At 39.8% G+C, this 21,942-nt stretch overlaps 1 protein-coding gene across 1 annotated transcript in view; it reads right to left on the minus strand.

The window, feature by feature from the left end:
- LOC121380953 (thrombospondin type-1 domain-containing protein 4-like) overlaps positions 1 to 21,942 on the minus strand; it is a 102,078-nt gene that overhangs the window by 53,852 nt on the left and 26,284 nt on the right. The window contains exon 2 of the mRNA XM_041510004.1: positions 13,760 to 13,820. Within this exon, the coding sequence (XP_041365938.1) occupies positions 13,760 to 13,820 (61 nt within the window). The remainder of the gene's footprint in view (positions 1 to 13,759; positions 13,821 to 21,942) is intronic.

Consider the following 21,942-nt stretch of genomic DNA (forward strand, 5'->3'; position numbering starts at 1 on the left):
TACGGTCATATGGCGTCAGACATATGGTTATGCACCACACAAATATTTTCCGATTAGCAGCAAGGGATCTTTTATATGCACCATACCACAGACAGAATAGTACATACCACGGCCTTTGTTACACCAGTTGTGGAGCACTGGCTGGAACGAGAAATAGTCCAATGGATCCACTGACGGGGTGCAAGTGTAAATGTGTGTGTTTATGTGTGTTATGCATGTAGCGGTCGCAACAAGTACACAAAAACAGTCCACTGGTATATCAAAGGCAGTGGTATGTGCTGTCTTATTTGTGGGGAAAATGCATATAAAAGATCCCTTGCAAAATGGAAAAAAAATCGCGGGTTTCCTCTCTAAGACTATATGTCAGAATTACAAAATGTCTGACATGCAATATCCGTTGATTAATAAATCAATATGCTCTATTGATGTCTTTAAACAAAACACATTTTAATTTGAGCGTGCGTGCGCACATTATATCATTTTTGACGAGAACCGATTTGGGTCATGCGAAAGACCCATCGAGAAACTCGGTTTAGTTTGTTTAACGACACCACTAGAGCACAGTGATTTATTAATCATCGACTATAGAACTGTCAAACATTTGATAATTTCGCATAGTCTTACAGAGGAAATCCGCTACATTTTTCCATTAGTAGCAAGGGGTCTTTTATAAGCACCATCACAGAGATAGGATAGCATTTACCACGGCCTTTGATATACCAGTCGTGGAGCACTGGATGGAACACCCGTTGAGAATGTCGCGTATCGCTTGCGTTTAACAACGCCATTATTTTGAACGGACTAATGCACGACCACTAATGGACGATTAAATATAGACCTCCATGGTTAATGTATTCGATGCATATTTGACAAATACTTAGTATGGCAATGTGAATGACTACTTAATATGGATAATATTTAGCAAGGTTCATTACATTTGAACCACACAATCGTAAAACCTTTACCGTGCCCGTGACAGTCCTATTTGCCAACGTCCTCAAGTTGTCTACAACCAACATTAAACCACACAGTCACAGCTAGGAAAGTGCAAAGGCCAGACAACTTGTCGATATTGCACCAGTCCCGTAGATTCGCTTATGTAAGGACAAAATGTATTCTTCCAAAACCATAAACTGACAATACCCAATGGCGCAATCACTCATGTCAATGCGTTTTTATGGCTTCTTATCGCCCTGATCTGTGGTACGCTTGTAATCAGCCGCATCTATGCATAGTTGTACAAGACAACTACGCCTTTTAAACTACCGCCTTTTATATTTTTTAATTTGAAACGGCAGTTCTTGTGTGAAAGCGAAGTTCAGCTGCGTTGGACTTGGTTATTGCGTAAAATGAATAGACGACCGACTGAGATCACCAAGTTGACATTACCAGAGCCGGTTTATCCTAGTAGCACTTCAGGGGGCCCTGCGGTGATGTGTACATTTATTTTTCCCAGGTAATGTTTCCCCTCTCCCCGATGGTGTTGCAATATATATATATATCCAGGGAAGGAGGCCCCGCTGTTATTTGTGCTACAGGCCCCGCGGATCCTTAAACCGGCTCTGGATATTAAAGTCGCACTCTGCCATACCCTGGGCACACCAAACGTGATGCGCTAACAGCAAAATAGCAGTTCTAAAGAAGTGGAATATGTTTATTTGATGTAACTCAGTCGCTCGTCTCTTCTGCTTGAGTTGTTGGATCGAACCAACATGGTGGACGCATAACCCCAGCCAGCTTATTTCACATAGTAACCACTAATACACCCTATACAGAAAGAAACCCGACAGCACCCCCCCCCCCCCCCCCATTCAATAATCCTCCGGTTAAATACGTAGGTGCCAATGCGATTCTTCCTGTAGTGTGTGTATTGGCGGTTAATATGTGAACTATTTGTTATGGGAAAACTCGAAAATGACCAATGTAAAGTTATTTAGTGTCAAACATAAGATTTGTGTTGTATTCGAGCGGGAATATTTTCCTACCGTTTGGTAGGCAGCTATTCCGTGTTTTTACCATACAGTTATCTCTGGCGGTAGAGAGCGATCATGACCGTACAAAGGTCCGTCTAGCTCTCGAACAGCATAGTACTCGGGCTAGGTGAATCCATTGAGATTTCTATCGTCCCTACTATACCAACGCCCCTCGACTCGTATATCAAAAGCCGCGGTATGTGCTGTCGTGTTTGTGCGGAAACGTTCATACAAAATATCCCTTGATGCTAAAGGAAAAGAAAAAATGAAGCGAGTTTCTTCTGAAGACTACGTGTCAGAATTATCAAATGTTAAACACCCAACACCAGATGATTAATAAATCAATGTGCTCTAGTAGTGTCGTAAACGGATGCAAACGCTCTGGGTGGGATCCCAGTACCTACTGCCTTAAGACAGATGACTTAACATCTACACCATCTATATCGCAGGGGCCGCGAAACGGGGGCGGGTGAGTGTGTGTGTCGAGGTCCATCCCTCACTTTTCCCTGTTTAGAAGACTTTAAATGCTGTATTATTTGAAAACCTGAAATTGAAAATGTTTTCGGGGCAGTATGCCCTCGTCCCCCTCCCCGTAACAGGGTCAAATCCCTCAGGCACTCACATGTTCATCCCCAGGCCGTAGCACTGAAAGTACCCTCCCTCCCCCCTTTACAAATATAGTCTGCGTGCTCTGATCGATCATGTATTTCTTCATGCAAAGGCAACATATGTACATTAATTGCATCCGGCGTTAAGCCGAACATAACAATGTTTACCAATTTCGTTATTACTACACCGAGTACGCCGCCAAATAAAACGCGTACATAACGTACGGCTTACCATGATTCAACAGACAGGAATAAGTATCGCTCTTACTGCAGACGCGAATCAGTGTTTGGTAAGCGGTCTACCATGTGCTTCAAAACTGTTGGCACTAATAATAATAATACCCCATGCCGTTTATCTCTACCAGTACCGGTCTAATCACTAACCGCGGCGTGAACGTTTTTACCCATTTAACGTGACGCTGTATCGATATCTGCAAACACACTTATACAATCTATTAACTGGAATTTGTGTACTCGCAAAACTAAACAAAAACACGATCAAAACCTGATGCCTACTCGGCGAAGAGGCCGGCCCAGCAGGAATAGTGTTCAACAGAACGTGTGCCCAATCAGCGTGGCCAATAATCCCACGTGCAAACTAATTTTACAGCCAACAGAAAACTGATTGTAAGCGGTCTACCAATGTTATGGTAATATTTATGCCAATGTACTTGGTTGTATGTTTAAACTTAAGGGGTGTTAATCGCCGTGTGCTGTGATATAATCAAGTTCCGTAAGGCTGAATATAATTCAAAAAAGTATGAAGATATTTATAGCGTATGGTGTTAATTGCATTGCAGGTGCGCACAAAATATTCTCTAAAATGTTATTAGTTCATTGGTCTTTACCTTTCCCCCACCCGTTAAAGGCATATTGTCACAGACCACTGACCTATTTAAAATGGTCTAACGAAGTATTACCTGAACAAAAATAATTTGATTTGTCCCTAAATATTCTTTATTCAACCATCTCCAATAACCACCATATTCCATTTATTAATAATATTTTGTAAAAATAATTGAATTATGGCAATGGTCCATAATTCAAAAACTAAAATTGCCGAGAGTGTTGCCATGGATTTCACTCCATCATGGTTCAGTTAAGGCGATGCAATAGCTAGATTTGGTTTCCAATAATTAATTTAATTTTTAGTTATTATCCATTTTTAGAGAAATAAGGTCCTTAAATCCGTGACTGTATGCCTTTAAATACAAGAATACTACAAGATCTAGAGTAGCCGTTAGAGAGTTATTATATTGCCTCATGTACCATATATATATGGTCTGAGTGAATAAAGAATTGGATTGCTCCGCTAAACCAAACGATAATAACAGACACGTGGATACAACAGTTGAGTGTGCTATGTCAAAGTTGCAATAGTGGCGGTTTCCGACAAAAATATTTATAATGTTTTGCTTTGAAAGTTTATACCATCACCTGTATGCCTATAAAAAACATTACGACCAAATAATTCCATTTACCAGTAGAAGCAAAATAAAAATTTTTTTAAGGGAGGGAGAAATTCTGAGAGTGTGTCACGCATTAACTAGTGACGTCACTGGTTTATGTGGACACATTCAACACACTTACGTTTATCCATAATTCTTTGCAGTCAATTGACAAAGAAACAAAGATGGTGGCCATGTTATATTTAGCCACAAATTATTGGGGAAATCCCTCTTGTCGCCCAGTACAATACTTAGTAGTAATTATTAATTATGGAAAAATTATGCGCGGGATCGTTTAATTAGTTATTTAGTACAAATAAATGAGAACATAACGAAATAGTGTAGTTTCAACTTTGACATAGGACCTTTAATGTATAAATTGTGGTTCATTATTTTAAAAGGAGCATTCTGAAAGTGTTGCTAAAGCAATACAGGTCTCCTACCGGGCCCAACAAATTTTTGTGTCTCATTAGTTCAAAGGCCAATGGAAAAATTATTATAAAAGTTAAACATGATCTGTAACAGAACATGATAAATCTATACATAAAATTTCTGATCAGTATCTAAAGGCATTGTGGAGAAAACAAGCCCGGAAAACAAATGTTTGTATATCTTAAATTCAAGGGCCATAACTGTGTCAAAAACGGGTAACTGGCCATAAACGTTAACCTTGATCTGTAACGGTACATGATAAAGCCATATATTATACATTAAATTTCAGCTTAATATCTGGAGGCATTGTAAAAAAATAAAAAAAAAAAAAAATCTGGAATACTATATGTGGGGACAGACAGACAGCCAGACAGACAGACAGGACGTAGGCGAAACCTATAGTCCGTTCCGGTTGAACAGACATGGATATAATAAGCATCTAAATGATATGGCATGACACCAGAGAACTGTCTTCCATAAACACTAAACCCGAGAAACAAAACCATTCAGTTACTCAATAAAACTTTTACCAGACGGGAGCGTGACGTAGCCCAGTGGTAAAGCGCTCGCTTGATGCGCGATCGGTCTAGGCTCGATTCCCGTCGGTGGGCCCATTGGGCTATTTCTCATTCCAGGCAGTGCACCACGGCTGATATGTCAAAGGTCTTGGTATGTGCTATCCTGTCTGTGGGATGATGCAAATAAAAAATATCTTGCTACTAATGGAAAAATGTAGCAGGTTTTCTAAGGATATATGTCAAAATTACAAATTACAAAAAAATACGAAATAGTTAATTCAACACCTACTGTATTTTGCCTTAAAAGGACAGGCGTATCTTACAATAAGGATTTTTGAATGTGTGTGTGTGTGGTTTTTCTTAACATATTGAAAGAGCGAAAGCGTATTTAATATGTTTTAAAATAAGTTTGGTATTGTGTTTCCTACAAAACTCAAGTTAAAAAACCAAAAACAAAGTACGGCACAATAGTTTGCTGAGTTAACGTATACACCATAGGTAAAACCAATTTTGGTAGTGTTAGTTGCATTGGGCCCTTTGGCTTTGACATCTATGTCAGTAGTAGCCAATCAGATGTTTCAAAATCAATTTCCAACATAACACGTTTGATGTCGACGTGTTATATTACAAATCTAACACCGTGTTCTCTTCCGGTTGACTCATATTTTCATTTCATTTCAGTAGCATACATAGCCACACCCACACCCACAAACAAACGCGTGCTTGCATGCACACAAACACACACACACAGAAAGAAAGAACACGCATATGCACACATATAACGCGCACTACGCACGTTTTGGCATGATAATACAAGCATTTTACTCGAACACATTATATTATAATCCCATTTGTCACCATCTCTATGCGCAATATGGCAATAATGACACAATAACATAGTGTTAACCTAAGAAATCTGCTGTAATCGCAATTCCGAAATAGCAAAAACCGAAAGTGAGTGAAACTAACAGGTTTGTTTTACATTCATTAAGTTATCTTGACAATGTTATATAGGCTCTTACACGACGGAATGTTCTTTGTTAAAAAGCAAAGGAAAGGAAAAGAAAAGAAAAGAAAAAAAAAATAAGAGAAAAAAAGGAAAAGAAAATGAACGAAAAAAGGGATAAAAGAAGAAGTGAAAAGATGGTTATTTTATTTTGAAGTTTGTTGGAGTCGTTCCAGAAAGTCGTTAACTCTTTTGAACTACACTTAGCCCGAAAGGAAAATGCCAATTACACTGTAAACATATCGTAACGGACAAGAAAGGTATCTTTGTCTAACGACACTTCAGCTCAGGTGTTGGACATTCATCATTGCTTTATTTCCACAACAGGGGCCTAATTCACCGAACTCTCGTAGTTGTGTGGTCTCACATTAACAACACAAAATGACTTGCAAGAAAGACTATGTAGTGTAGCTTGAAAAGACCACAGAAGAACTTTCTCTATTAGGTCCCTGGTCTAGATAGTGAGAGCTTTGTGAAATAAACACTAACATATGTGTAGCCCATGACCAGTTTTAGACACTACGTCCATCAAGGAGATATAGGTGTGCCACATCCCTTTGAGTAATGTGGCACAGAAGTCTCAAAATCGTTTCAGTTAAAATAGTCGACCTCGGTGGTGTCGTGGTTAATTCATCGGGCATAAGGCTGATTGGGTTGGAAACCCGGTGCCGGCTCCCACCCAGAGCGAGTTTTAACGACTCAATGGGTAGGTGTAAGACCACTACCCTCTGTTCTTTCTTCATAACCACTAACAACTAACCCACTGTCCTGGATGTGGGATGGTGCATATAAAAGATCCCTTGCTACTAATGGAACAAATGTAGCGGCTTTTGTCTCTAAGACCATATATGTCAAAATTACCAAATGGTTGACATCCAATAGCCGATGATTCATGAATCAATGTGCTCTGGTGGTGTCGTTAAACGAAACAAAACAAACTTTAGTTCGTGTTTAGCATAGGTTTTGTTGATTACAACCGCTCAGTTCTGTTGAATAATATACGGCGTTCAGTATGTAGTACTTTTAGGAGCAATTCCACGAACACTAGTTGAAGTTTTACTACCTTCTGCCACAAGCATTTGTTCATCCAAGTAGCTTCAATCGTTATTTATTCCCCATATATTTGCACAGTATATTTTGTCTGCTGTGTGTTTTGAGCAATATGTAACGAAACAAGTCATACTTTCTTTCTGGAGATGATAAATTAGCATTGAGCGTAATCTCACTTTCATCATAATATGCTTCTTTGAAAAGGAAATCTAAGAAAAAACCCAATCTCTTGTGGAGTTTGAAAACGAATCCTATTAGCATTCATAAATATCAGGTTAACTTCATTCTAAGAATATACATAACGCTGAAGACGTTTTGTTTTGGTTGCTGTTGTGAGACTAAAAACATATTTTCTGAATTGAGGACGCAGCTGTTGCTGAAAACATGCTGAGTCAGATCTGTCTTCAACGAAAAGTTACACGTTTAGTTTGTTTAACGACACCACTACAACGCATTGATTTACTAATCATTCGCCATTGTTAAGGAAGGAAATGTTTTATTTAACGACGCACTCAACACATTCTATTTACGGTTATATGGCGTCAGATATATGGTTACGGACCACACATATATTGAGAGAGGAAACCCCTGTCGCCACTTCATGGGTTACTCTTTTCGATTAACAGCAAGGGATATTTTATATGCACCATCCCACAGAAAGGATAACACATACCACGGCCTTTGATATACCAGTCGTGGTGCACTGGCTGGAGCGAGAAATAGCCCAATGGGCTCACCGAAGGGGATCGATGCTAGACCGATAGTCCATCATCAGAAGAATGTTTTACCACTGGGCTATGTCCCGACAATGTCTATAACGAAAGAAAGGAATGTTTTATTTAACGACGCACTCAACACATTTTATTTACGGTTATATGGCCTCAGACATATGGTTAAGGACCACACAGATTTTGAGAGGAAACCCGCTATCGCCACTACATGGGCTACTATTTCCGATTAGCAGCAAGGGATCTTTTATTTGCGCTTCCCACAGGCAGGATAGCACAAACCATGGCCTTTGTTGAACCAGTTATAGATCACTGGTCGGTGCAAATGGTTTACACCTATCCATTGAGCCTTGCGGAACACTCACTCAGGGTTTGGAGTCGGTATCTGGATTAAAAATCCCATGCCTCGACTGGGATCCGATGACCTAACCAGTATGCCACCGAGGCCGGTGTCTATAACGAATTAACAAAGGAAATAAAACAAGTCGTTAGACAGGTTTATGGTGAAATGACAGGCGTGTGACACGGATGGATGCAAAAGACAAGCACCTGTCGCATTTGGAAAGGAAAGGACAGTGATGAGGATGTGGATAGCAAACAATAAAGAATAGGTGAAAGATAGGATGATGAAAGTAGATTGGTTGAAATGGGATTGAAGTCAGAGGAGACGAAGGGAACAAACACAAATTCCTTGATATATAGGCGGTCTTCATAACATAGTGATGGATTTATCTGTACAAAAAAAAACCCCAAAAAACTAACCCACCCCCCAAAAAGAACAAAAACAACCACGCCCCCCCCCCAAAAAAAAAAAGCAAACAGCAAACAAACCCCACAACAACAAAAAACACCAAAAAACCGCTAACAAACAAAAAAACCCAGACCCCCCCCCAAAAAAAAACAAACAAAAAACACCCCACACCCAAAGCACGCCTGTGTATGTTTATTTGTACATGTGTGTGCATGTATTTGCCAGAGTGCGCATGCTCTGCGTCCATGGAAATTCATTTGGCAAACGTGTTGTGTCGTATTGAGGTCAGGTGACTTTGCATGAAGGTTATCGCGTTTCTAAACACCAGTGTGAGGTCTGACATCGTTATGCAGGAAGACATTTGCCAAAAGCTGCGTGCGCCAGAACCCGATCCCAATTTCCACCTGCATTGGAATGATCAAGAATGACAAATGTTCCGCAGACACATTTTCTGCATGTTTTGTTTTTTCCTTCTTTTTTTCTTTCTTTTTCTTGCCTGCACAAAATGCTCAAGTGGCAGCATTTCTCAGTGGGAAAGTCATATCACGTGACTTATGACACGCGCACTGCAGGAGTATTATTCAAATATGTCAGTGAATCGTGGCCAGACTATAAAACAAATATTGTTGTGTTTAACAATACCACCAGAGCAGATCGATTTATTAATCATCAGCTATTGTATGTTGAACATTTGGTGATTTTTGACATATAGTCTTAGAGAGGAAACCCGCTACATTTTACCATTAGTATCAAATTATCTTTTATATACACCACCCCACAGACAGGATGGCACCTACCACGGCCTTTGATATACCAGCCATGGTGCACAGGCTGGAATGAGAAATATCCCAATGGGCCCACCGTCGGAGATTTATTCCAGACTATAAAGTAAGCTATTATACACTAGGGCGGGGTTCGACATTGTCTACGGCACCGACGGCAAGTGCCGTGGTTGGCCTCCTTTTTTTGCCTTTGTGTCACAAAAATCGAACTTGGTCGACGGCAAAAAAACAAAACCGAGTGTGGTGCCATACCTAGTTTGCCACTGTGCCCTTCCCATAAAATCACATGTTGTATATCATCCAGCTTAGACAGATATAAGTGTTTACCTACGGGGGGGATGAGTGGGGTAGAGCTTGAAAAGAAAATAACAGAAATAAAACAAAAATAGAAACTGGGGGAAAAATAAAAATAAACCGAATACAACACACACCTCACATGTAAATATTTTTTCATGTTCACAACGTAAACAATACAGAAACGCGCCAGGAAACTTAACGTAACTAGCTATACAGCAATATATTTGTACATGTGTTCTCAATATTTCACAAGTATCAAATGGGTTAAAAAGGGTACCACGGCAGCGGTCCAAGAACAACTGTGAGTCTTGGAGTTTTATTTGAAGTGCAATAAATATCTTATTTTGGCTAAACAACAACCGCCTACAGTTGTATTTGCCACACAGGAAAAACGCGCGTTCTTCGAGCAGCCTCAGTAGCTTAGTGAATGAAGTCATCAGTCTATAAAGGCTGGTAGGTACTGAGTTCGCTTCCTGGTACCGGCTCCCATCAAGTAGGTACATGTAACCTGGTTTCAACGGTTCATCGACAATCAGCGCCGAGAGATGGCCGAGTTGTGTACCCAGGACATCGTGCATGAACCTGAACTTGAACGCGAATTCATCTCGGATGACTAATCAGAAACAAGTGCTGGTTGCGATATAATTTTCGGACTCGTTTCACGAAACGATCGTAACACTATTGTCGTCGAAAATGCTAAGGTTGGAATTACGAAGCCATCGGGTGCTCGAACATTGTAAATACATGTAATTGCGTGCGTTTAAGACAATCTGTAACCTACATGCACCTACTTTTGGGACCTACATGTTGGGTCAACATACGCATGCACAACCAAATAATATACAGCTGATACATGAAGACAGGGCGGCGTTGGACCTGAAATAAGCTGGCTGCAAAACAGAATCACGGCAGAGTCATAATTTGTTTGTTTGTTTTGTTTAACGATACCACTAGAGCACATTAATTTATTAATCATCGGCTTTTGGATGTCAAACATATGGTAATTTTGAAATAGTCATAGATATGAAACCCGCTATATTTTTCCATTAGTAACAGGGGATCTTTTATATGCACCATCCCACAGACAGGATAGCACATACCACGGCCTTTGATATACCAGTCGTGGTGCACTGGCTAAAGCGAGAAATAGCCCAATGGGCCCACCGACGGGGGATCGATGCTAGACCGACCGCGCATCAAGCGAGCGCTTTACCACTGGACAACGTCCCGCCCGGCAGAATCATGAAGGGTTCTCTCCAGATTAGTAAATAATATTATGGACGTTTCGAAACTAAAAGAAACAATTTTGTTCGTATATCTCTTGGGGGTTAACCGGCAGCCTGAACCCTTTTAGTCACAGTAATGAACAGTCGCTTTGGAAGAATGCAATAAACGCAACAGGTTTCTGAACTCAAAGACAATTCCCACGTGGATATGTTGTGGCACGTCAAAACAAGCGACGCGATAAACGGTTATGTTGAGCGACAAACGTTTTCTTAGCAAAACAAACAGAAAGTGGTTTTCAGCGCTGCACTAAGGTTACGCGGTTACCAAAGACAAATTAGCCACTGAATAATTGTGTGTTCCAAAAACATGTGTCACTGTGATGTATTGCAAAACAGATGTCTAACCCAATCAGCGTCAGTGGTATTCTTGCACTTGCTTCAAAAGTGAAAGAATTGCGTAAACGTTCTGTGTCCAAGGGTGTTTGCATATATTGGAGGGTGGGGGTGGGTGGGGGTGGGGGTGGGGGTGGGGGGAGAACGTAGTATAGCCCTGTGGTAAAGCGGTCGCTTCATGAGCGGTCGGTCTAGGATCGATCTCCGTCAGAAGGTCCATTGGGTTACTTCTCGATCCAGCCAGTGCACCAGTACCAGTGTATTAAAGGCCATGCTATCTGTGGGATGATACAAATAAAACATGCCTTGCTACTAATAGAGAAATGTTGCGTGTTTCCTGTAATAGAAAATGTATCGTTTCTTTCTGTCTAAGACTATAATCACAATTGCCAACTGTCTGACATGTTACATCCAATAGCCGACGATAGATCACCGTTCTCTATCGGTGATGTCTACCCCCATCAGCGTTAGCAGTATTCTTCAACTTGGTTCAACGGTGGAAGGGTTGTGCAAACGTTTTGTGTCCAGGTGTCTATATTTGGGTGGGGTCTAGCTCAGTCGGTAGAGCGCTCGCCTTGGGTGATTAGAACGTAGGGTAGGACCCCATCGTCGGACCCACTTGGTTTGCTGCTGTTCCAACTTGACTCCACAACTGGTATATCAATGTCTCAAAGACGGTGGTATATACTGTCCTATCTGTGGCGAAAGGTATAAGATTCACAGTTACTAATGAAAACAAAAACGAGGCGGGGTCTCCTCTGAAGACTATGTCTCAATTATGAAAACTGGTTGACATCCTATAAATAATCAATATGATCTAGTGGAGTCTTGAAAGAGAACAGGATTTGTTTTAATCCATCTGCATACATTCAAATAGTTTCGTGGTCTTTCATTTTCACATTGTTTCTGTTACCTGTACGATTGTTTCCAAGAAATCAACAGTATGGTTTACCACAATTAAATATACACTTGGATATAAATTAAACACCATCTAAGTTTGACTATATAACGTATTATTTCGCAAGTAATTGTGACCATCTCGTGGATACAAAACACTTAAGTAAATATTCTCTAGATACAGAAAATATTGAAAAGGACCGACAGCAATTAACACTGTTGTTACGTCTTTATTTAATGATACCTATTCTTGGGAAAAAGACCCCCCCCCAAAAAAAAAACCAAAAAACCCAAAAACAACAACAACAACAAACAAACAAAAAACACACCACAACCCCCGTAAATATGCGTAAATGTTTTTGGTAATACTGGGCCGTAGTCAGAGAGGAAAAAAAACAAAACGCCGAGGAAAACCCAGACCTGTAAAATAAATATCAGTATCATGGGAAAAACAAAATAAATCTGAGGAAATTCCAGACGAGGCAAGCGCCTCGTTTGCCTCATGCTGGCTACGCCATTGCAATAAACTATGGAGCTGCACTTATACTAGTGGCGAGACGTAGCCCAGTGGTAAAGCGCTCGCTTGATGCGCGGTCGGTCTAGGATTGATCCCCGTCGGTGGGCCCATTATGCTATTTCTCGCTCCAACCAGTGCACCACAACTGGTACATCAAAGGCCGTGGTATGTAATATCCTGTCTATGGGATGGTGTATATAAAAGATCCCTTGCTGCTATTCGAAAAGAATAGCCCATGAAGTGCCGACAGCGGGTTCCCTCCTTCAATATCTGTGTGGTCCTTAACCATATGTCTGACGCCATATAACCGTAAATAAAATGTGTTGAGTGCGTCGTTAAATAAACCATTTCCTTCCTTCCTTCCTTCCTGCACTTACACTGATGTGCTTCTCGTGAGATATTTATTCACGCCATCTCGGTAATTACCCAATACATACAGAACATGTAAAACATCTCAATGTCTGATGTAACCCAAGTCGGCACCGACAACTATTTCTAGGCAAATTTTGTGGTTGCAATACAGTTCAGGTGGTTCTTAATTAATTTCCAGGTGTATAATTTGTACGTAATGAGGATGTTTGCATGAACAATCCAGTGATACTAAAACACAGTGGTTTGTTTTCCTGGTCCGCGAATCTCTTCCCACCTCATAACATCTTGAAGTGTTGGAACCCTAAGTTAGCTTAAAGTGATTCGTCCATACCCTACATTTGTAAAGAAGCAGACATATATAAAACAAATTCATGAATATATTGGCTATATTCCTTGGCCACGTATACAAATGTTGCACATTAAAGGTTATTACCCCACGCCTCCACCCTAAAAGCGCCCCCTACCATAAAAAGAAGAAACGGACCAAAAAAACCCACACCCTCCCCACACACACCAAACATTTTCTACTAATTAAAGGAAGGTCTAGCATAAATGCATATTCAAAGAAAGAAAATTGTTATGAACTTTCTCTTTAATGCCAACACTATTATGTTTAAATGCATGATTAAGCAATGCGCTGAGATTGACTACACGTGTTCCAATTTCTCCTCGTGCCTTTAAAAAAGCTACAAAACACTCTTGAGCGTTCTACGAATATTACTGCATTATGATTCAAATACTTTATTTAATAGTGTACTTACCGAACTTGTGAAACCCGCGACTAGGTGAATGAACACTAGAAGAAGAGCTCTAATGAAAAACCTGGGAAAAAAGAAGAAAATAATCATGTAGTTCATAAAGTATGTTAAACAACATTCATTTATATGTCAGTATTCTAGTCGGGTTTCAATGAAGAGAGGATGCGAACATATAGACAAGAAATGTATACGGCAAAGGCATTCTCGTGTGACCAACCATACTTCGAATGTCATAGGGGGAGTATATCTTTATAAATTCGAGAAACAGCAAGTTTGTTTTATTATGATACAAAGAAAGAAAGAAATGTTTTGTTTAACGACGCACTCAACACATTTAATTTACGGTTATATGGCGTCAGATATATGGTTGAGGACCACACACAAATATTGAGAGAGGAAACTTGCTATCGCCACTACATAGGCTACTCTTTTCGATTAGCAGCAAGGGATCTTTTATATGCACCATCCCACAGACAGGATACTACATACCACGGCCTTTGTTACACCAGTTGTGGAGCACTGGCAGGAACGAGAAATAGCCCAATGGGCCCACCGACGAGAATCGATCCTAGGTCGATCGCGCATCAGGCGAGCGCTGTGCCACTGAGCTACGTCCCGCCCGTAGTGAGATGATGATGCGAACATATAGGCAAGAAATGTATACGGCAAAGGCTTTTTTATGTGACCAACCATACTTCGAATGATATGAGGGGAGTATATCGTCATAAATTCGAGACAGCAAGTGAGTTGTATTGTGATACATTCCGGTCCCATCAACAATAGACATATATAATAGAACAGAAAAGAGAACAGAAAACAAAACAACGCAGTACAGTAGAACACAACCCAACAAAATACAACATAACAGAACAACACAACGCAACGCAACGCAACGCAACGCAACGCAACACAACGCAACGCACAACACAACACAACACAACACAACACACCACACCACACAACACAACACACAACACAACACAACACAACACAACACGGAAGAGAACTGAACAGGACACAGGGGAACAGAACGGAACTGGATACAACGGCAAAGGACAGAACACAACAGAATATAATAGAACAAAACAGAATCGACGGGTGGATGGCTAGACAGATAGATACATAGAAAACAACAAAGAAACTTACAACACGATCGACAAAGCAACATTACATTTATTAACTGTATTCTGTATTCTAAAATGAGAGAAGAAAACAACACATCTCATTTATTCCTGGCATCCAACTTACGCCAGGATAAGCAGAGACCCACCTCAGTTGAGACAACGTTATCAAGCCAAAGAGACCGATATATCACAGTCCACTACACTTCCAATTAAACTCACAACTGAAATTCAGTTAGCTGTGATAAAGTGTCTACATCCATTACCACACTAACACTAAAAAATACACCAGCAAAGGGAAGCTAAATCACAAAGAGACTTAGGCCCAGTATCTGAACGTTAGTCTACAAATGTCTATCTTGTACCTATATAAATTATTCCATTTAATTTTAATGACCGCATTTCATACACATATTGTACTGTTTTATTTTAATGACCGCATTTCATATACACACATTGTACTGTTTTAGTTTAATGACCGCATTTCACATACACACATTGTACTGTTTTAGTTTAATGACCGCATTTCACATACACACATTGTACTGTTTTAGTTTAATGACCGCATTTCACATACACACATTGTACTGTTTTAGTTTAATGACCGCATTTCATATACACACATTGTACTGTTTTAGTTTAATGACCGCATTTCACATACACACATTGTACTGTTTTAGTTTAATGACCGCATTTCACATACACACATTGTACTGTTTTAGTTTAATGACCGCATTTAATATATATATATATATATATATATATATATTGTCAAACTCATAAAAAACGATGGATAGACAATTTGATAACCAAATTTAATATGTTTGTTTGTTAAAGGTGCAGATCTTAGTTTTAACCCGTAAGAAATGAACGCTAAGTTTAGTTGATGTACAAACCTGTAACTCATTTGGATAAAATTACAATAGAATGAAAGAAGAGTTTCTGACGTTAAAACAGGAAATATTCTTAAAAATAGACCAAAACTCGAATCAATAAACCGCTATTTCTCAGACACACGTGCGGTTTTTTAAAATATGAAAAATGCTATTTTTGGTACTACAAACACCAGGATGATCAGAAACACTTCGGTTCTATGGAAATGGATAATCTAAAGAATAAAATATAATTAATGTTTGATTTCAGTTATCATAGACGGCTCTAACAGTGAAAAATATGCTGTAGTGTTTAAAACTAGTGTCTGTTCCTTTAGTCCGATTCTTTCGTAACAGAAACGCATGTATATTGGTTTTGAATTTAATACCTGACCAAATTAGAGGGGTTTTCTCTTACTGAACATTTATTTACTTTTGCAAATTAAATTTAGAAATATGCGGCTCCTATCTTTAATACATTTTAATTTTTGCTTATTTTTTTATTTTATTTTATTTTTATTTTATTTTTTTATCTAAGATGACTGACTTTGCCCGCTAAAATTAATTACATGAACGTCCAGATGAAGGGTATAGAAAAATTAATTCAAGCTATCGGTTTAAGGAAAGCTTCTATTTTACATATCGTTATTTTGTCATTTACAGACAAATGCTAGTCATATTCTAGGCACATGCCCTCTCTTTTTACTAATTATTTAAAACACATGGCAATGCAGTACCGTTAAAGAAAGAAATGTTTTATTTAACGACGCACTCAACACATTTTATTTACGGTTATATGGCGTCATACATATGGTTAAGGACCACACAGATTTTGAGAGGAAACCCGCTGTCGCCACATAGGCTACTCTTTTACGACAGGCAGCAAGGGATCTTTTATTTGCGCTTCCCACAGGTAGGTTAACAAACCATGGCCTTTGTTGAACCAGTTATGGATCACTGGTCGGTGCAAGTGGTTTACACCTACCCATTGAGCCTTGCGGAGCACTCACTCAGGGTTTGGAGTCGGTATCTGGATTAAAAAACCCATGCCTCGACTGGGATCCGAACCCAGTACCTACCAGCCTGTAGACCGATGGCTAACCACGACGCCACCGAGGCCGGTCACCGTTAAAGAAGAAAGTCGCTGTGTCGGAAAGGTGCTAATATTTTTAAATTATCAACCATTAAAACACTGAAAAATAAATGGGCCCAAATTGAAGAAAGAATGTTATATCTAGGCCTGGTTTCTATAGCTCTTTCTATTTGTAACTAAAAAGACGATTTTCGGTGGCCATGTTTAACATTTCAAATATGTCTTTACAAATAAAATGTTGATTTTTTTTTTTTTACAGATTAGACTAGTTTGTGAAGAAGTCAACATTGTATTTACAAAGACATATTTGAAATGTTAAACATGGCCACGGACAACAGACTTTTAAGTTGTGACAACATAGTGCCTGGATTGTTATCGTGTTTGTATATTTTTTAACCTTTCTTTGTACTAAATATTCCTTTGAAATGCAGTTCAAGTTAACTTTGTTTGTTTGGGTTGTTTTTTTACAAAGAAAAGTGTTTTAATGTCAACCTAGTACTGTATAGGTAAGTTTTATCTTTGTTTACAAAGTAAATGTTTTCAAGCATGTGTGTTGAAATTTACTTTTATGTTCAAATCGCAAACTTTATTACAATAACATTGTATTGATTATGTTATACAGGTTTGCATATTCATCTACTTGTCACATAGCTTAAGTATAAACGTATAATGTGTCCTTAATCGTATTAACGTGTATGTCTGTCTGTCTGTTTGTCTGTTTGTCAATCGGTATGGCCGTGCCTGTCTGGCTGTCTGTCTTCGCTACTATCGGTATGCTTTCGACAACTGTTTTCTATTCATTTGTATGATCAGTCGATAAAGACGACAGAATGGGGATAATCCCTAACAGGTCAACCGCAGCGGGTCGATCGTGTTACCTCCAGCACTTCTCTCAGACGTCCTTTCACATGACCCTAACCCAAGTCTCGAGTGACTATACAGTTAAAGTTAAAAGTTTGTTTTCTTTAACGACGCCACTTGAACACTTGATTTATTAATCATAGGCTATAGGAAGTCAAACATTTGTTAATGTTTGTCTCGGTAGTCTTGGACGAAACCCTCTATACTTTTCCCATTAGCAGCAAGGGATCTTTTATATGCACTTTCCCAAGACAGGATAGTACATACCACGAAAAAAACTCTACCCAACCAGAGTGTGGGTCTACTATGGTGGTTCGACAAGTGGTTCTAATGCTAGTATCAGACTGTCAACTGCCAGCAGAAAGTTGGCCAACTCGACAGTTCCGTTGAGTTGTGAATGCGCTCATACTAATAACTGGGCGTCGCGTTGAGTTGTAATGCGCGCTCTGACTATCAACAAGGCATGATTAATCTTTTGAATCGGATACGACGGCCGTCGTAGAAGTCGTATACGACGAGAATCGAGTTGTAAGAACGCTTAGACTAGCAACTGGAGAGTCGTAGAAGTCGTGAGAGCAGAAAGTTTGCCAACACTGTGCTGGCAGTTGGTAGTCTGACCCTAGCATAATAGCTCTACAAATCCTCTCAATCGAATGTCAAGCCGGTGCAAAACGTTTACTCTATTCCCGAACTTCACGGTTACGCTAGAGTTAATCCTGATACCCTTCGTCTCTTAATAGAATAGTTATTCGGGGTGTAATATATCGCACACACTTGCGCTGTCTTTGTTTAGGCGAATCAAATTATGTTTTCATATAACACACCCGGGGGCAGGCAGCACAATGGGGGATTCCAATTTTAATACCGCCAGAATATAAAGGCGCTCAGTGTGAATTTGATTTTCGCACAAGCAAGAGACTGAATTTGAAATATTTCACCAATCTTGTTTGTTGTGTCCAGTCTATTGTTGGGCGACGGCATACCCCGTAGAGGCAGACATTCGAGGAATGGGCGAGGTATGCAAAACATTCGGTTGTCACCGAATACCATATCTAAGACAAGATCTGACATATAATGAACTCGTGTGACTGCATCGCTGGGTTTCAAATGCTGTCGTTTTGTCGCCGTAAGTGGCTAGCCCATATTGCTTGATCGTTATCCTGTACTTTCTGATATAATGTCATCGATAACTAGCCCATATCATCTGATCGCTAGACCGTACTTAGTGATATAAAGGTGTTGATCGCTAGCCCGTATCATCTGATCGCTATCCCGTAATTTCTGATATAAAGTCGTCGATCGCTAGCCCGTATTTTCTGATATGCAGTCGTCGATCGCTAGCCCGTAATTTCTGATATAAAGTCGTCGATCGCAAGTCCGTACTTTCAGTTACAAATTGTTGATTGTAAGCCCGTACCTTCTGATATAAAGTCATCAATCGTTAGCCTATATGTTCTGATATAAAGTCATCACTTGTTAGTCTATATCTTCAGATATAAAGTTGTCGATCGCTAGCCCGTACTTTCTGATATGAAGTCACCACTCGTTAGCCTATATCTTCTGATATAAATCATCAATTGCTAGCCCGTACTTTCTGATATAAAGTCATCACTCGTTAGTCTATATCTTCTGATATAAAGTCATGATGAGAATGGCGAATGGGTGGGGCAGGGGGTGAGGGGCACGAGGGATGAAACAGACAGACATACATGCGGAAAACTCAGACAGGCAAACATACTCTCAGATATTTACTTATCATTTGTGACACCCAACAGCCGATGTGTATTTTTGTGCTGAGGTGTCGTTAAACATTCATTCATTAATTCATTCATTCATTCATACTCTTAGCCGAAATATATGTCTGGCATAAAGACACACAGGGTGGATCAAATCAAATCACATGGATCACAATAGTAACACGTGGCTAAAACTGCCACAACACACGGCTCCAATCAACACATACACAATGATCACAAACACTACCACCCCTTGCCATTAGTAAATCAGAAAAAAAGACTTAAGGCAAAAAAGGAAGTGGTCTATGATTACCCTAGTTCCACACAAAAATTGTCATTATAAGTGTCACATTAGTTTTAGGTACATTGGCATTAACTGCAATTGAACTACGTGAATTTGCTGATTAGATGAAACAACATTTTAGGGCAACAAACACTGTCACGTGTATCACCAATGACCGGTAACGTCATCAGAGGAATGAAAAGTTGGGTGCACCTCGAATCGGTGGGGCAGGATATGATCAGGTTTCGCAGGTACCTGATATCACCACAGTTGTGACAGTGATTCATGAGTGCACATGATCGCAGCTATATTTATTGTAATGAGCTCTGTCCTGTACTGGTTTTGATTTAATAAATTAGTCTGGGAGTGGCAGCCCCATTTTGAGCGGTGAACGAATGATGTATTGTCCGGTAAATTATCTCCTCTTTTGAGCGGTGCAGGAAGGATGACATTGTATTGTCTCGTACAGGGACCCGTTTTACGAACCGATCTTAGCGCTACGATCACCTTAAACGCATAGCTACCTTATGCACTTAAGTTCATCTTAGCGCTAAGATCGTTTCGTAGAACAGGGCGAGGATCTCAACAGTCGCTGTCCTCCTCTAGACGAGGCACTTGATGGAGATTTATGGAATCAACCACTGTTTTGCCAAATGCTCATTCGACTCTGCATTGTATAGATACGGTCTTGATTTTGGATAACGGTTTTGTCGTTTAGATTTGACCCGGTGAGATACTACTTGTACCGCTACCTGTAGATGAACACTAAACGAGAGTTTGTTTTGTTTAACGACACAACTAGAGCACACTGATTTATTATTCATTGGCAATTGCATGTCAAACATTTGGTAATTTTGATATTTAGTCTTAGAGAGGAAACCTGCTACATTTTCCATTACTGTACTTTATAGGGTTTTACGTGCACATTCAGATCACGCTGTTGTAGCGCATGCCTGTCATGGGCGCAGCTGTCGTCGGCTTCTTCCTCCACGACGGTTTTTCCATTAGTAGCAAGGGCTATTTTATATGTACCATCCCACAGACAGGATAGCACATACCACGGTCTTTGCTATGACAGTCGTGCTGCACTGACTGGAACGAGAAATAGCCCAATGGGCCCACTGAAGGGGATCGATCCGAAACCGACTGCGCAACAGGCGAACGCGTTACCACTGGGCTACGTCTCGCCCCCAGAAACACACGAAGGTGAAGAAAGAAAAAAGCACAGTCAGAAAATATAGCCGCCCACATGGCCTCAGACCACAATTAATTTCGCTATATGTTTCTATATAGACTTAGTGGCTATAACATTTTTATTAATATCAGCAGGCCCGTGAAGTTTTGTATGTACCTTTGCCTGCATGGGGGACACATACCCTGAAAAGGACAACCCCTGTTGTCCAGCTCTTTCTCCCAGCATATTGGTTTAAACAGACACACCCTCTAAACCAGGCCGGAGTACACCCATTTTACACAAAAAGCACTACTTTTGCATGGGCCGGAATTACCACAAACAAGTCTTCAATGTCAACAAGTTACACATGTTTACAAACTACATGCTATCCCCTGTCACTTCAGTCAAACAGTGCCACTTCATAGCTGTCTGCCATGAAATAATCACAGTCAAACAGCAGACTACTTGCGCGGTGAAACTTCCGGATTTTGGACAACCAAATGGGAAGATAACTGTAATCTGAGGCCTATCAGTCCATTTTTTCCCCTAAAAACTGGCCCACACTAATGCATTCCAATGATATACATATTAAAGCAATGCTCAGCAAGTATCGGTATGTCACCTTTAAACTGAGAGTATACAGAGGCTGTGTTAAAACACCTACCACAGTGCCTTGCCATGGCCAATTTTAGCAATGGAAACTTGAGGGACACCAACTTCAAAATGTAATAACTTTATCAAATTTTGGAATTTCTTCATACAATGAGCAGCTATTTTTTCTTCTACATATGTTCTATCTGCACAGTGTTGTCTTGGAAAGATTTTGAAATATTTAAAGGAAAAAAAAAAAAATAAATCATTAGATTTTACTTCATTTTTAATTAAATATTAAACTTAAATTTAAATTTTTGAGAAACAAAAAAATCTAAAACTGTAAAATTTTGCATTTTAGATATGATAAGTGGAGGCTTAGTAAAGATATGGTGACTGAATTCATGATACATTATTAGAAATGTGTCAGAGGGATGGTGAAAGTCACAAAATTG

The sequence above is a fragment of the Gigantopelta aegis genome, chromosome 2 (genome assembly GCF_016097555.1).
Source record: "Gigantopelta aegis isolate Gae_Host chromosome 2, Gae_host_genome, whole genome shotgun sequence".
Lineage (NCBI taxonomy): Eukaryota > Metazoa > Mollusca > Gastropoda > Neomphalida > Peltospiridae > Gigantopelta > Gigantopelta aegis.